The following is a 16,389-nucleotide window of genomic DNA, read 5'->3' on the forward strand; positions in this document are numbered from 1 at the left end:
TAGGGGCACATGTATCCTTTTCAAGCAAAATTTTGTCTGGATATATGTTCAAGAGTGGGATTTCTTGGTCATATGGTAGCTCTATGTATAGTTTTCTAAGGTGCCTCCATACTGTTTTCCATAGTGATTGTATCAATTTACATTCCCACCAACAGTGCAGGAGGGTTCCCTTTTTTCCACACCCTCTCTAGCATTTGTTATTTGTGGACTTATTAATGATGTCCATTCTGATTGGTGTGAGGTGGTACCTCATGGTAGTTTTTATTTGCATTTCTCTAATAACCAGTGATGTTGAGCATTTTTTCATGTGCTTGTTGGCCATCTGTACATCTTCTTTGCAGAAATGTCTATTCAGGTATTTTTCCCACTTTTCAACTGGGTTGTTAGTTTTTTTGCTGTAGAGTTGTGTAAGTTGTTTATATATTTTAGAGATTAAGCCCTTGCCAGCTGCATCTTTTGAAACTATTTTCTCCCATTCCGAGAGCTATCCTTTTTTTTTTTAATGGTTTCCTTTGCTGTGCAAATGCTTGTCAGTTTGGTTCTAATTTAATTAATTTGAACACTCTACCTCTTTTTCTTGATGAGTCTGGATAAAGGTTTATCGGTTTTGTTGATCTTTTCAAAGAACTAACTTTTGGTTTCATTGATCCTCTCTATTGTTTTCTCTATCTCTGTTATTAATTTCTGCTCTAATCTTTATGATTTCTTTCCTTCTACTAATTTTGGGCTTTCTCTGTTCTTCCTTCTCTAGATGTTTAAGGTTTAAGGCTAGGTTATTTTAGATTTTTCTTCTTTCCTCAGAAAAGATTTTATTGCTATAAACTTCCTTCTCTGAACCACTTTTACTGTGTCCCATAGGTTTTAGATTGTTTTATCTTCATCATTATTTGTCTTTGAGTATCTTTTAACTTCTCTTTGATTTCTTCGATGATCCATTGGTTGTCTAGTAGCATATTGTTTAGCTTCAAGGAGTTTGTGGTTTTTTTTTTTTTTTTTTTTTTACTGTTTTTTTGTTTTGTTTTGTTTTTTTCTGGGGCTGCGCGCATGACATATAGAGGTTCCCAGGCTAGGGGTTAAATTGGAGCTACAACTGCTGGCCAAATCCAAGCTGCATATGCAACCTATACCACAGCTCATGGCAATGGCGGATCCTTAACCCACTGAGCAGGGCCAGGGATCGAACCCACAACCTCATGGTTCCTAATTGGATTCGTTTCTGCTGTGCCACAAAGAGAACACCAAGTTCAAGTTTGTTTTTTTGTTTGTTTGTTTGTTTGTTTTTATTGTAGTTGTTTTCTAGTCTCAGCACTGTCATCAGAGAAAATGCTTGAAATAATTTCAATTTTTAAAAATTTACCAAGGCTTGATCTGTGGCCCAAGATGTGATCTATCTTGGATAATATTCCATGTGAACTTGAGAAGAAAGTATATTCTTTTGCTTTGGGGTGAAAAGTTCTATAGATATTAGCTAAGTCTATTTGGTCTAGTGTATCATTTAAGGCCTGTGTTTCCTTGTTGATTTTCTTTCTGGATGATCTGTCCATTTGATGTAAATAGGGTATTAAAGTCCCACACTATTATTATGTTACTGTTGATTTCTCTTTTTTTGGCTGTTAGTAGTTGCCTTATTTGTTATGGTTCTCCTATGTTGGGTGCATATATATTTACAGTTTTTGTGTATTTTTCTTGGATTGATACTTTAATCATTATGTAATGTCCTTCTTTGTCTCTTGTGACCTTCTTTATTTTCAAATATATTTGATATGAGTATTGCTACTCCTGCTTTTGCATAATTTCTATTTGCATGTAATATTTTCTTCCATCCCCTCACGTTATTTCTGTGTGTGTCCTTAGATCTGAAGTGGGTCTCTTGCAAGCAGCCAATATATGGGTCTTGTTTTTATATCCATTCAGCCAGTCTGTCTCTTTTAGTTGGAGCATTTAATCCATTAACATTCAATGTAATTATGGATAAGTATGTGCTTGTCACTTTTTTAATTTCTTTACATTGCTATTTTTGGTCTCTCTTTTTTTTTGGGGGGGGTGCTGCGCCTACAGCATATGAAAGTTCTCAGGCTAGGGGTCAAATCGGAGCTGTAGCTGCTGGCCTACACCACAGCCACAGCATTGCCAGATCCAAGCCACATCTATGAGCTACATACACCACAGTTCACAGAAATGCTGGATTCTTAACCCATTGAGTGAGGCCAGGGATGGAACCTGCATTCTTACGGATACTAGCCAGGTTCATTACCACCGAGCCACAGTGGAAACTCCACCATTTTGGGTCTTTTTTCTTCCCTTCCTCTTTTTGTTGTCTTTTGTGATTTGCTGACCATCTTTAATGTTATGTTTTTTTTTTTCTCATGTGTGACCATTATAGCTATTTGATTTGGGGTTCCCATTATATTTTGATATAACTATCTATATGTGTGCAGAATTGTTTCTGGTTGCTGGCCTCTTAATTTCAAATGCATTATCAATGTTCTGCCTTTGTCCTCTCCTCTTCTCATGCTTGCTAGTTTTGATATTATATTTGTCAATAAGTGATTCCCTATTTTTATGTTATCTTTGCCTTTACCAGTGAGCTTTTTCATGTTTAGTATTCTTGTTTCTAATTTTGGCTTTTCCTTTTCTATTTAGAGAAGTTCCTTTAGTAGTTGATGTAGAGCTGATATGGAGATGCTGAATTCTCTTAGCTTTGGCTTGTCTGTAGAACTTTTGATTTCTCCGTCATGAGAGCTTTGCTAGGTAGATTATTCTTGGTTCTAGGTTCCTGCTCTTCATCACCTCAGATATATCTTGCCACTTCCTTCTGTCTTGTAGTGTTTCTATTGAAAAATTAGCTGTTATACTTATGGGGTTTCCCTTATATATGATTTGTTGCTTTTCCCTAGTGGCTTTTAGTATTTTTTCTTTGTATTTAATTTTTGTCAGTTTGATTAGTATGTGTATCACTCTGTTTTTCCTTGGATTTATTTTGTATGGACTTGTCCGTGCATCCTCAACTTGAGCGAGTGTTTCCTTTTCCATGGTAGGGAAATTTTCTGCTATAATTTCTTCACATATTTTCCCTGGCTCTTTTTCTCTCTATTCTCCTTAGGAAAGTCCTATGATGTGAATGCTGGTACATTTAATATTGTCCCAGAGGTCTCTTAGACTCTCCTCATTTCTTTTCATTCTTTTTTCTTTATTCTTTTTCTGTGGCAGTGATTTCCACTACTCTGTCTTCCACCTCACTTATGCATTCTTCTGCCTCCGTTAACTTGCTATTGGTTCCTTCTAGAGTATTTTTGATTTCAGATATTGTGCTATTCTTCTTGCTCTTTAAATCCTCTAGCTCTTCGTCAAACATTTCTTTTAAGTTCTCAATCTGTGTCTCCATTTGTCTTCCAAGATCTTGGATCATCTTTACTATCATCACTCTGAATTCTTTTTCAGGTAGTTTCCCCATCTCCTCATCCTATAGTGGTTTTGTGTGTTTTCATCTTGGCCCTTTGTCTGAAAGCCACTTCTTTGTCATCTCATAATGTCTGCCTTTCTGTTTGTCATCCCTTTGACAGTAGGTATGTAGCAGCAGGTGCCCAGTCCTGGAGTTCTCAGTGGTGGTAGGGGTTCACATGTACCCAGAGCATGTGTTGGGAGCAGTGGTATTAAATTCCTTCTCCTGGAGCTGGGTGACTGCTAGGGATGGGGCCTGTGAGGTAGGTGGCAGTGATTCACAGCTCACAGGATCACTTTTGTAGCACATGGGGGCAACAGTGTCTCCTACAACCCCTCCTGCTACCACGTATTTCTCAGGACTATTTCCATAGCTTGCAATGTCATCAGTTGCTCCTGCCATCCCTCCCTTTACTGAAAAGTCTCTAGGGACTGCTCTCTGTAGCTGTAAGGGAAGGTGCTGCCATTATGCCATCACTCCCCTTGGTTGGCCACTCTAGCAGTCTCTCTCTACAGGCCCAAGGGCAGGGGCTTTTACCTAACTGTTGCTAAAAGACTCTCTGTAGCTGCAGCATGTGTACATCTTCCATTTCTTACCCCCACCTGGCTGCTGGTAGCAATGCTCTCTGTAGCCACTGCAGATCAGAATATGGACTAATGGGCTTCATATGGCTCCCTTGGTGTGGAATGAGTGCCATTGATATAGGTTTCCTTGGGGCCACTGGCAGGGGCCCTGAAGCTTGTGCTTTTCTCCAGCCAGGAAGCCTGCAGCTCTGGCAGGGAACTTGCACTGGCCACCCTCTTTTGGCTCTTTTTGGCACAGGTAAGGTGCCACTAGTGCAAGCTCCTGTAGGGCCACTGGTCAGAGCTGTGGAGCTTGGCTTTTCCTGATCAGGCAGTTTACAGCTCCTGTGGGAAATGGGCACTGGTGGCATTCTCTTGGCTCTTTTGGAAACCTTGTTGCTAGTACGAGCCCCTGTGGAGCCACTGGGCAGAGCCACAGCACTTGTGTTTTCCCTGGCCAGGCAGATTATTGCTCTTGCAGGGAATGGTTGCAACTGCTGGCAGCTCTTCTGGCAGAGGTCAGGTGCTGCTAGCATGGAGGCCACCAGTAGGAGCTGGGAGCTTGTGCTGTTCCCACCAGCAGTTACTCCACCTGCTCCAAGAATTCTGTAGCCCTAAGGGCAGGGCTGCTTCCCAGCTGTTGCTGGGCAGCTGCTACCGAGTGGCTCCCAGAGCTGAAGCAGACAGTGCCCTGCAGCTTGAGAAAGCACATACAGGGAACAAGGCTGTAATGGATCCTGCCCCTTCCTTCCAGCATCCGCAAACAGTAGCATCTAGCCTCTGAGCCTGCCTGGGTTGCCTCCACTTACATGCCTTCAGTTGTGGTCACCCTATACTCTAGTCCCTCCAGGCTGTTTCCCATGTAGCCACCCCCAGTTCCTTCTTTGAGTTTGATCTCAACACCTGCATACGGTTGCCCATAGCACTGACCATTTGTGGAGGATTGTTTCTGTTTTAACTGATTCACACTGATTGTCTAGAATTCCTCCTCTGTTTTGGCTGATCTCCTCGCTGATGGGGGAACTCCCCAGGGTGCAGAAGCTTTTCTTCTTTCCAGACCCCTCCTAGGGATGTAGGTCCCATCTTGCTTCCTTTTGCTTCTTTTCATTCTTTCTTCTTTTGTCCAATCTGTTTTCATGAAGTTTTTCTTGCTGTGTCATAATCATGAGGTCTTTTGTCAGTTTTTAACAAATTTTCTGTGTGAATAGTTCCACACGTCAATGTATTTTCATTGTATTTGTGGGAGTAGGTTAGCTTCATGTCCTGTTACTCCTCCATCTTCCTCTAACCCAAATTTCATGAAAAGCTTTAATTTACACATCCAAGAAGCTCAGTGAACGCCAAGTAGGATAGATACAGAGGTACATACAAATGTATCAAAAGTGTGGTAAGCCAAAAAAAAAATCTTAAAAGAAAACAGAAAAACAACTGATTATATGTAGCAGATGCCAGTTAGGTTAATAGCCGAATTCTCTTAAGAAATAATGGATGCCAGAAAGCAATGGGATCACATTTTAAAAGTACTGAAAGAAAAAAATTATTGTCAATCAGGATGCATGTACAGCAAACTATCTTTCAAAAAGACAATTTTTATTTTTTTGAATTTTTATTATAGTTGATTTACAATGTTCTGTCAATTTCTGCTGTACAGCAAAATGACCCAGTTATACATATACACACATTCTTTTTCTCACATTATCCTCTGTTTTGTTCCATCACAAGTGATTGGATATTGTTCCCTGTCCTTATATGTAGGACCTTATTGCTTATCCACTCCAAATGCAGTAGTTTGCATCTATCAACCCCCAACTCCCAGTCCACCCCACTCCCTCCCCCTCCTCCTTGGCAACCACGAGTCTGTTCTCCATGTCCATGAGTTTGTTTCTTTTCTGTTGCCTAGTGAGACTGACCTAAGAAAACATTTGTACAGTTGATGTCAGGGAATGTTTTGCCTACATTCTATTCTAGGAGTTTTATGGTATCTTATGTTTAAATCTTTAAGCCATTTAGAGTTTATTTTTGTGCATGGTGTGAGGGTGTATTCTAGTTTCATTGATTTACATGAAGCTGTCCAGTTTTGCCACTTGCTAAAGAGACTGTCTTTTTTTTTATATTATATAAAAATATAATTATTTTTATATTCTTGCCTCCTTTTTTAAAGAATAATTGACCAGAGGTATCTGGGTTTATTTATGGGCTCTTTATTCTGTTCCATTGGTTTGTATGTCTGGGTTTGTACCAGTACCACACTGCAATAAAGACAGTTTTCCAAAAATATAAAGAAGTGGCCAATAAACACATGAAAATATTCAACATTATTATCCATCAGGAAATGCAATCAAAACCATCAGGTACCACTTCCTAAACACTAAAATGGCTAAAAAAAGAGAGATAATAGCAAGTGTTGGAAGGAATGTGGAGAGTTGGAATCCTCAGATCCTATTGGTAGGAGTGTAAAATTGTGCAACCACTTTGAAAAACAGCTGGAAATTCCTCAAAAGATTAATCATAGAGTTTCCATGTGGCTTAGGAATTCCACTCCCAGGTACATATACTCAAGAAATGTGAAAACACTGTTCATGAAAAAACTTGTGCATGAACATTCATACTGATAATAGCAAAGGGGGGGGACAACATACATGTCCATCAACTAGTGAATGATAAACAAAATGTGGTATAGCTATATAATGGAATATTATTTAGCATTATAAAGGAATAAAATACTGCCATAACATGGATGAACCTTGAAAACATTATGTTAAGTGAAAAAAACAAGATACAAAAGGCCACATATTAGTGATTTTTGCATGAATCCATTTATTTGAAAGATCTAGAATAGGTAATTCCATGGAGATAATAAGTAGATTAGTGGTTGCCAGTGTCTGGGCTGGGATGAGGAAAGGAATGGGGAGTAACTACTAATGGATACAAAGTATCCAATGATACCTCAAAGGGTTTCATTTGAAGTCATGAAAATGTTCTGAAATTTGAGTGTAGTGATAGTCCCACAACTCTGTGAATGTTTTGTAAACCACTGATTTGTACATTTTTTCCAGTTTTTTAAAAACTTTTTTTTTTTTTTTTTTTTGGGCAAAGCAAGAGAGATTTATTAAGGCCTGCAGAATGGATGGGCTGAGCTCAAGTTGGCACCAGCAGTGATTGTGAGGAGATTTTAGGCTTGTAAAGGATCCCTGGTGGGAATCTATGGCAGGAATTTATGGCAGGAACAGTAAAAAAAGAAGGAGGGGAAGGTAACACAATTCAGGGAAGTGGTCCCACTTCAGTCCCATGACTGATCAATTGTTGCATAAGGAATTGACCTACAGAGAGCAGTTAATCTTTGTAGGTGGTTCCTCTATGCAGGAAGTTGTTTTATGCAGCCCATTGTTTTTCATTGCCAACTCACATTGCCAACAGCCACATTGGCAGGGGTGGGGGTGGGGGTAGGGGGTTCTGTCACCATCCCCCTGGGAACCTACCATTCCAGCATTTTGTTACATGGAATGGGGGGGGGGCAATTCTCTCTTCTGTAGCTAATTCCTGCTGGTTAGGGGTGATAAGCACTAGGTGGTCTTATGGCTGGGCATGTTAAGTACCTATTATAGAGACAGGAAGAAAGAAAAGATTAGACAGAGGTTTGGGGTATAGGTTGATACCAATACTGTTGAATGAGGAGTGTAGCTTTATCTAAGTAAATTTTAATGCTTGATATGTTATTAACACATAATTAACAGGAGCTATTGGTCATTATACCTGTTGTTTCCTTTCTGTTGTTACAAGAGGACACCTTGGAAATGTAAGGTTGCAGATCCCAGCTGTAAAAAATAAATTTTATTGGAGTAGAGTTGACTTAGAAAGTTGTGTTAGTTTCAGATATACAGCAAAGTAAATCATTTACACATATAGGTATGTATGTTCCTTTTCAGATTATTTTCCCATATAGGTTATTATGCAGCATTGAGTAGATTACTCTGTGCTAGACAGTAGGTCCTTGTTACCTTTGTATTTTGCATATAGCAGTGTGTTGTGCCGTGAAAGAACAGAGACCATTCCAACTGAGAAGAAACAAATTAGGAGTCTTTATTACTGGCCAGGGCCACACACTGCCTAAAAGCAGCTTGAGTGTGAAACCCCGAACAAAGAAACAGACCGAGTTTATAAAGGCAAACTTACATCCAGATTGGGAGGGGGTGCGCATACATAAGTAGGGGTGCAAAAGCAAAGTGGCGGTTAAATTACTTCAAACCTTAACTAGTAATATGTTTAGGTTAATAATAATGATTTATGGTAAGGGCCGTATTTCCTGACTTCAAGCAGGCAGCTTATGCCAACACCAAAGAGGTAATTAGATGGGTAACCTTGTAGCATCTGTAGTCCTCCTTATCAGCTAACTTTGCTCTTCTAAGGAAGGGGGCTGTGGCCTGAGACTTAGGTGCTGGGTTGAGGGTTGATTACATTACACCAGCACTGTGGAATGTTAATGAGGCCCAAGTACCTACCAGTCTCAACTTCCTTTTAATCCCTCCAGACCCACATTTCCCCTTTGGTAACCATGAACTTGGTTTCAAAATCTTTGAGTCTGTTTCTGTTTTTTAAGTTCTTTTGTATCCTATTTTTTATCAGATCCCACATATTAGTGATCTCATATGATATTTATCTTTCTTTTACTGACATTTCACTAAGTGTGATAATTTCTAGGTCCATCCATGTTGCTGCAAATGGCATTGTTTCATTCTTTTTTATGGCTAAGTCCATTGTATATATGTATCACATCTTTTTTATCCAATACTCTGTTGATGGACATTTAGGTTGCTTCTCTGTCTTGGCTATTGTAAATAGTGCTGCAATGAACACTGGGGTGCATATATATATTTTTGTATAGTTTTAAGTGAGTAAATTTTATATATGTACATCATATTTCAGTAAAGCTCTCATTTTTAAAAAAAGCTGAGTGGTTAAAAATAAAAACATCAACAACTCAAAAATCTGATTTCTTAAGCTAACTGTCAGTGCTCTATCTCCTTTCATTCCTCTTGGCCAGGATCCTGTGGGGATGACTTCTCAGCATCACTTGTGAGCACATTCAAAGGACAGTGTGAGCTAAAATTAATTTCTGACTATATTTTCATCCCTCATATGGTCAAGCTTATTCTTTAAGCTCTCTAGAAGAAAGAGCAACTCTATGACGTCCTTAGTAACTATTAGTGTAATATTCAAATATTTAAGTCCTTTGGCTGTGCCTCCTGGAAATTAAATCACTTATTACAACTTTATTTTCAGGGGAGAATAAAATTTTCTTATAAAACTCATGTAGGGTACTATATCTTAATACTTTTTAATGCTATTGTTTGGTATTTTGGAGAAACCAGAAAGAATGTAAGATTGGACATCAAGGGACATGCTTTCTGGGCCAGTCTCTGTTCCATGACAAGAACAAAAGGAGGAATCACTATTCATTTTATGTGCATTCTTCAGAATTGAGGTCTTTTGGGTCATTTATAGTTATAATTGTTATAAAGATTATGATGAAAATATATTGGAGGATATATTTGAAAGCAAGTGTCCATTCAACACTAGATTGAAACATCAGTGGCAAAGAGTGGCATGTTTTTATGTGGGGGTGACCCTCCTAGTCAAAAACACAAGATTACCACTGGTGCTCCCCAGAGCCAAAGATCTGAGTAGAGTTGGCCCAGATGGCGCTATGTGGTGCCTGCCCTACTCCTGGAGTTAGTGTACCCAGGAATGGTGGCCCTGCAGGTAATGGCCAGCTAGTGCTCTCACTGAGAGAAAGGATGAGCTCTCCTGATTGATGGTTAAAAAAAAAAAAAAAAAAAAAAAAAAAAAATTCTAATACCTGCAGGCCCTGAGAAGGTGGATAACTGTGATTATCTTCTAGTCCCACCCTTAGAAGCTAAAGGCTCTGGCCAAAACCATTCCAGAAGATAAGCAAAAGGTAGCACATTTGGAGCCTCTTCCCAAATTTAGGAAACATAGTTACATTTCTGCCTTCAAATCTATGTGTGATTTGGGAGCAGTTCCCTTCTTCTCTGATCTTAGGTTTCCTCATTCCAAAATAAGATTAAAGATGAGGACCTTTATCTCTTTCTCTCTCTCTTTGGCCATTCCTGTAGTACGTGGAAGTTCCTGAACCCAAGATCAAACCCATGCCACAGCAGAAGTCCAAGCCACAATGGTGGAAACCAAATCCTTAATCCACTGAGTCACCAAGGAACTCCAAAGGTAAGGATCTTTAAAGCATCATCTAGTACGAATATCTGATAATTTATTCAAACCTGAACATCTTTAATCCTTTATATTTCCTCATGATAACAGGCCTCTGTTATGATCATTTTTATTTCTCTTTTGGATTTGCTTCAAATACTTCACTCTTGAGAGCCAGTGCTTCAAAGAGTTAATTGGGCCTTGTGTGAAAAGGCATATTTTCTCTGTTAACATTCATGATGACTCATACTAAATGATAAGAAATGTGAAATTTCTATATAAGTAAAAAACAATTGATCCTACTTTCCAAGTGAGATTATGAGAATATTCACAGTATGATTAGCAGCCAATTTTTCTCTGCAAGATGAATATCTAATTCCCATGCTTATATAAGGTCATTATTTTTCTGAGTACAGGCCTATGTTTATGATTTAAATTAAGCTGTTATGAAGTGAGGGTTCAAACTTTTATTTTGCATCATATTCTGGAAAGTAACATTTCTGGAAATCCTGCTTAATATTTCCTGTCAGCAATTAGTCAGTTTCCCCTCCATATCTGACTTCCTCTTATAGTCCATTTCCATTGTATCTTTGTCCTTGAGATAAGCTTGGATGAAGCAAAAATTTCTGGAATACATCTATGATCATGTGCCCGTATCATGCATCACAAGTGCTGAAAGAGGTGTAGGCGGGAAGCTAAAATTTGTTTAATCCCTACTAAGTGCCAGGTACACACATTATGTCATTTAATCTACATAATGTCCCAATGAGGAATCCTGTCATCCCCATTTTACAGATAAGGAAACTGAGACATGTTTAAGTTAAATTACTTGCCCAAGATAACACTGCTACTAGGTGATGGAGCCAGGTTTAAACACAGGACTGTCTGACTGCACTACACCTTACTGATTCTACTTGTGTGTTAACATTCCCACCAAAAGCTGAAGATTAAATCTCTCAGTTATCTATCTGTGCCCAGTCAGAAAAGCAGAATTACTCTGGATATTTCAAATAGAAGGAATAAATTCAAAGGAAGCTGAGAGTTTGCACTCTTACTGAAACTTCAAGAACTCGGGAGCCCACAGTCCCACTGATGCTTACTGGACTCATTATCAGAACTTCTGGAGCTTATGGTTGCCTGTTTTCACTGATAGATCCAAAGGCACAAAATAGAAAAGATGTCTTCTATCTTTCTCTTTGCCCAGTCTTCAAGAGATCGCATTGGAAACTGCCTGGCAAGGAAACCTGGAAAATCTAGTTTGCATATTTCTAGCACCCTGCAAGGGAGAATGCCAAAGGGCAAGAATGAAACTAAACATCAGTTTTCACAAAGGGTGACATCATAGTTTTGATTCCCATCATCCCCTTAGTTTTAGAGGCCTCTTTTCTCATAAATTGTGTTGTGATTCAGTGCCATTGCTGAGCAAGTGGATTTCCATCTTTTAGGTACTTAAGCAGATAAGGGATTCATTGGAAGTATATTGAAGGGAAACCTGGAGAATCCACTTTAGAAAACAATGGATTTGGGAAACAGGGACTGATGGGGGCAGGATGAGGACAGAAAAGCTGCAAGATACTCCTGCTTAGAAGAATTCACTCTATGCATTTTTAATTTTTAATTCTCTACTGAAGATTCAAAGTTCAAGCAAAGAGAACCAAGTTGGTTAATCTTAGAAAGGATGGCAACCTCATTGGGAAAGGTAATTTTCCCCAAGTTAAATAGGGAGCTATCACTCAAAGATATGGAATTGGTTCTTGGGCAGAAAATAAACCAAGCAAACATAGAGACAATGCCAGCTTGCCTTACAGTCCCCATTGCCAGGTACTTTCTCCAGTGTTTTCCCTCCATCCTGAGTCCATAATGGTATCCATTCCACCTCCCTGAGAATTGTAGCCCCATCTCTAAATGGAATTTTTTCCTTAGGAATTTTTGTTTGAATGCCAATAGAAGTTTTTATGAACTTTTACCTCCTTTCTTTGACCTGATGCACCTTTTTGATACCCTCTCCATCCAGGACAACTGCCCAAGTAACCCTCCCATCCTCACTCTCCCTTCCTGTTTCCTTCAGAAGTGAATAAAAAGCCATGATATTCTCTTCCAACTCTGTCTACTTCTTCTTTCTTTTCTTTCTTCCTCTCAAGGAATGTTTTCTGGGCCTACTCCTTTCTTCTGTCTAGTTTAGCCTCTATAATAAATATCATCATAACTTCCACTTATCGGGTACCTACTATATACCTAGTGCTTTACACATTATTTTAATTAATTGACACTGGAAAGCCAGTGAAATTCTTATTACACAGGCATTAAAAATTAAGGCAGAGGTCACATATCTGGTTAGTAGTGAAGCTCGTATTTAAGCCCAAGTCTGCCTAATTCCCAAACTTGTGTTCTTTTCATAGAACTGTGGAATCTTCACTGCCCCTCCTTTGGGGGCATAGGAAATGGAAGAGTGATCAGAAAACCTACTAAAGCTTCTTGCCAAGTCTTTGTTTCGAAAGAACATTTTAGATAAAACAAAAGGATATTCCAATATAAACAGAACAAAAATCAGGAAATCCCCATCTTTATCAGGTTGATTAATTTCAGCCTTTCAGGATGAAGTACACACAGTAACCCCCTAATTTCTGGATACTAAGAAATGTAGCCTTCTTCTCCATTCAGCTTGCCAATAGAAAATGGAAAAAAGGAAAGTTAAAGATTTCAAGAAATTACTCTGCAGTTTTACTCGGAGGCATGAAAAAGAAGACTTAGGTTGGTTTAGAGACTTAGGTTGCTGATTAGGAGACGTGAACTGAAAGAAATAATCATTTACATAATTGATGTAAATATACAGAACACATTATTCCAAGAAATATGTTGCCTGCAATTGTGATGACAGCTGCTTTCATTTAGGCAGGATCAAGGCAGGATTTGCAGGTAAGGGAAACAAATGAACACAATTCTCCTGCTTAAAACTCACCAATGTCTTCACATTGCATGTGGGATAAAATTCAAGATCCTTGATATGGCTTCCAGATTCTACCTGATCTAGACTGGGCCTTGCTCACCAGTTTTATCACATACTTCACTTTCCTCTTGCTCTGTACTTCAGCCACACTCAACTTTGGTTCTTTCATTTCTAGGCCCTTGTAAGGACTATCCTCTCTCCCAGAAATATTTGCTTTAATTAATTTATGGAAGTTCCCAGTCTAGGGGTCAAATCAGAGCTACAGCTGTTGGCCTACACCACAGCCACAGCAACGCAGGATCCGAGCCATGTCTGCAACCTCCACTACAGCTTTCAGCAATGCTGGATCCTTAACCCATTGAGCAAGACGAGGGATCGAACCTGAGTCCTTACGGATCCTAGTTGAGTTTATTATTGCTGAGCCACAACGGGAACTCCTTCTTTCTTTCTTTCTTTTTCTTTTTTTTTTTTTTTTTTTTTTTTTTTTTGTAGAACGTTTATAAGGAGAGGTTGCTGGATTTTATCAATACCTTTTCAACAAGTATTCATATGATCATGTGGTTTTTTTCTTCTTTAATTTGTTGTTGTTATGAATGATGGATTTTAGTCCATACACTTATATTCCTAAAATCTACACAATTTAGTAATAATACTTATAATTCATTTTATTAGATGCTAAATTTTGTTTACTAAAATTTTATTTAGAATGGTTATACGTAGATTCATCAGTGAAAGTGGCCTGGAAACTTTTTCTTACTCTTCATCTAGTTTCAATAATAGGATTATGCTGGCTTTATAAAATAAAGGAGCTGAAATTGCTCAGAATTATCTGTTATTTAAGAATTACTGCACAGTTATGAAACATGTGACCCTGATGCCTTGTTTTAATGGTTTTGTTTTGGTTTTTTTTAGCTATTTCTTGGGCCGCTCCCACGGCATATGGAGGTTCCCAGGCTAGGGGTCGAATCTGAGCTGTAGCCACCGGCCTACGCCAGAGCCACAGCAACGCGGGATCCGAGCCGCATCTGCAACCAACACCACAGCTCATGGCAACGCTGGATCGTTAACCCACTGAGCAAGGGCAGGGATCGAACCTGCAACCTCATGGTTCCTAGTCGGATTCGTTAACCACTGCGCCACGCCGGGAACTCCGATTTTAATAATAATCTGAATTATAGAGGTTCCTATTACTTACTACTGTAACATAATACCACAAATTTAGTAGCTTAAAGCAATGCAAATGAATTCTGTTATAGTTCTGAAGGTTGGAAATGCAAAATAAACTTCGCTGGGCTAAAATCAAGGTGTCATCAGAGCTGCACTCTCTCTGAAGGCTCTAGAGAATAATTCATTTCATTGTCTTTTCCAGCTTCCAGAGGCCACCTGCATTTCTTGGGTTCTGCCATTTTCCTCTATCTTCAGTTAGCAGTATAGCATTTTCAAATCTCTGCTTCCCTGGTCACAATGGTTTCCTCTGTGGTCAGATAACTCTCTATCTCCATTTTATAAGGACACCTTAATTACATTTAGGAGCAACCCAGATAATGCAGAATAACCATTCCTCAATATCCTTTATGTATACTTGCAAAAATCTCTTTGCCGTGTAAGGTAATATTCACGAACTCCAGGGATTAGGACCTGGATATATTTGGGGTTATTATTTATCCTACCACCCTTCCTATTATATGAAGACCCTTGAGATTACATCATTGGGACCAACCAGATAATGTGGGGTAATCTCTTTATATCCTAAACATAATCTATAAAGTCTCTTGACCACATAAAGCAACATATTAGCAGATTCAGGAATTGGTGCACAGACCTCTTTGGGGGATAATTATTCAGCCTGCCATGTTACCTTTCAAATCTTATCTATGGAAATTGATGGTTTATACTTCTGAGGTCAGTTCTAGCCATTTCCATTTGTGGGGAGCTGAGAAGATACAAGAAGCCGAGGAAGGGAGCTTGCCTGAACGGTGCAATTCCGAGGGCAGTCTCCTAATCAGGAAAAGGGGCCTGTCTGAACGGTACAATTCCGAGGGTAGGTTCCTAAACAAGGGGATGCCTGCCTGCACGGCACAATTCCGAGGACAGGCCCCAGAAGACAATAAGGCTCGCCTGCTGACATAGGTGGAAAACTAAATTTCCCAGGAAGTAATTTCCATTTTGTGTCGCTGAGTGGGGATTGTTCCATGGATAACTTAGTCTTTTCTGTTATTCACTTGCAATTCAATTTTCCTCAGTCTTTCCTGATTACTTACGTATTATTCTTATTTTCCTGTGGTGATTTGTGATTTAACAAAGTTACAACAATAATATAATAAGAATTTCATCCTGAAGGACTTTCCCCTATTTAAATCCAACTTAGTTAAAACATAGTGTTTACCTATTTTAATGAGGTCCATAGAAGTTAGCCATATATTGTCCAAAAAACCTAGCTGTGAGTTTTGTCTTTGATTTTAAAAGCTTTTAAGTGATAGCTAGTTTAATTAAGTTGGTTTATATTTACTTACACTATCTCCCTGCCACATCGCTTTGAAGATAAGCACCAGTCTGCAAACAAAGTTTGTAAATGCCAAATTCTTGTGTCTGTGGCCTCTTCAAAGTACTCACTAAGTTTAGCTAAGATAGAGATTTAAAACAGGATGCACAGCTGCTATACCATGTAATAGTTAACCAATGTACTTTTAACACTGTAATGTAATCTGTAGTGAAAAACTGTCTGTATAATCAACCACTGTTGCCAATAAAGTTTGAGCAGTCCAGCGCCCTGAAAGAAGGGACAAAGAGGCTGTCTCCGTATGTACATTCACTGATGCCATGTCCCTCTCTGATTGGGAAAAAGTGTACACGCCCTGGCCACCGGAGCTGTCCTCTGGCAATATCCATTGCGGATGGAAATACTTTCTAGTCTTAAAATATGTTACTACAGATTTGCATAAAATATTTCTCATAATTTTTAACTCCTTTAATTCTTTGTTATCCTTTGTCATTCTTTTTTTTTTAATTATTTTTTTTTATTTTCCCACTGTACAGCAAGGGGGTCAGGTTATCCTTACATGTATACATTACAATTACATTTTTCCCCCCACCCTTTCTTCTGTTGCAACATGAGTATCTAGACAAAGTTCTCAATGCTATTCAGCAGGATCTCCTTGTAAATCTATTCCAAGTTGTGTCTGATAAGCCCAAGCTCCCGATCCCTCCCACTC

The 16,389-nt window shown here is 38.9% G+C and overlaps 1 protein-coding gene across 6 annotated transcripts in view; it reads left to right on the top strand.

The window, feature by feature from the left end:
- The window catches only part of RANBP6 (RAN binding protein 6), a 305,681-nt gene that overhangs the window by 159,171 nt on the left and 130,121 nt on the right, over positions 1-16,389 (top strand). For all 6 annotated transcript variants that reach the window (XM_084986188.1, XM_084986158.1, XM_084986169.1 and 3 more), the window contains one exon: positions 10,140-10,248. Coding sequence is in view for 3 of the 6 variants with exons in the window: in XM_084986158.1 (XP_084842284.1) it covers positions 10,140-10,248 (109 nt within the window). In the remaining 3 variants the exon portion in view is untranslated. The remainder of the gene's footprint in view (positions 1-10,139; positions 10,249-16,389) is intronic.

The sequence above is a fragment of the Sus scrofa genome, chromosome 1 (genome assembly GCF_054392235.1).
Source record: "Sus scrofa isolate SSC_HxYL_T2T_F1_AM1 chromosome 1, Sscrofa_HxYL_maternal_Yorkshire_Landrace_v2.0, whole genome shotgun sequence".
Lineage (NCBI taxonomy): Eukaryota > Metazoa > Chordata > Mammalia > Artiodactyla > Suidae > Sus > Sus scrofa.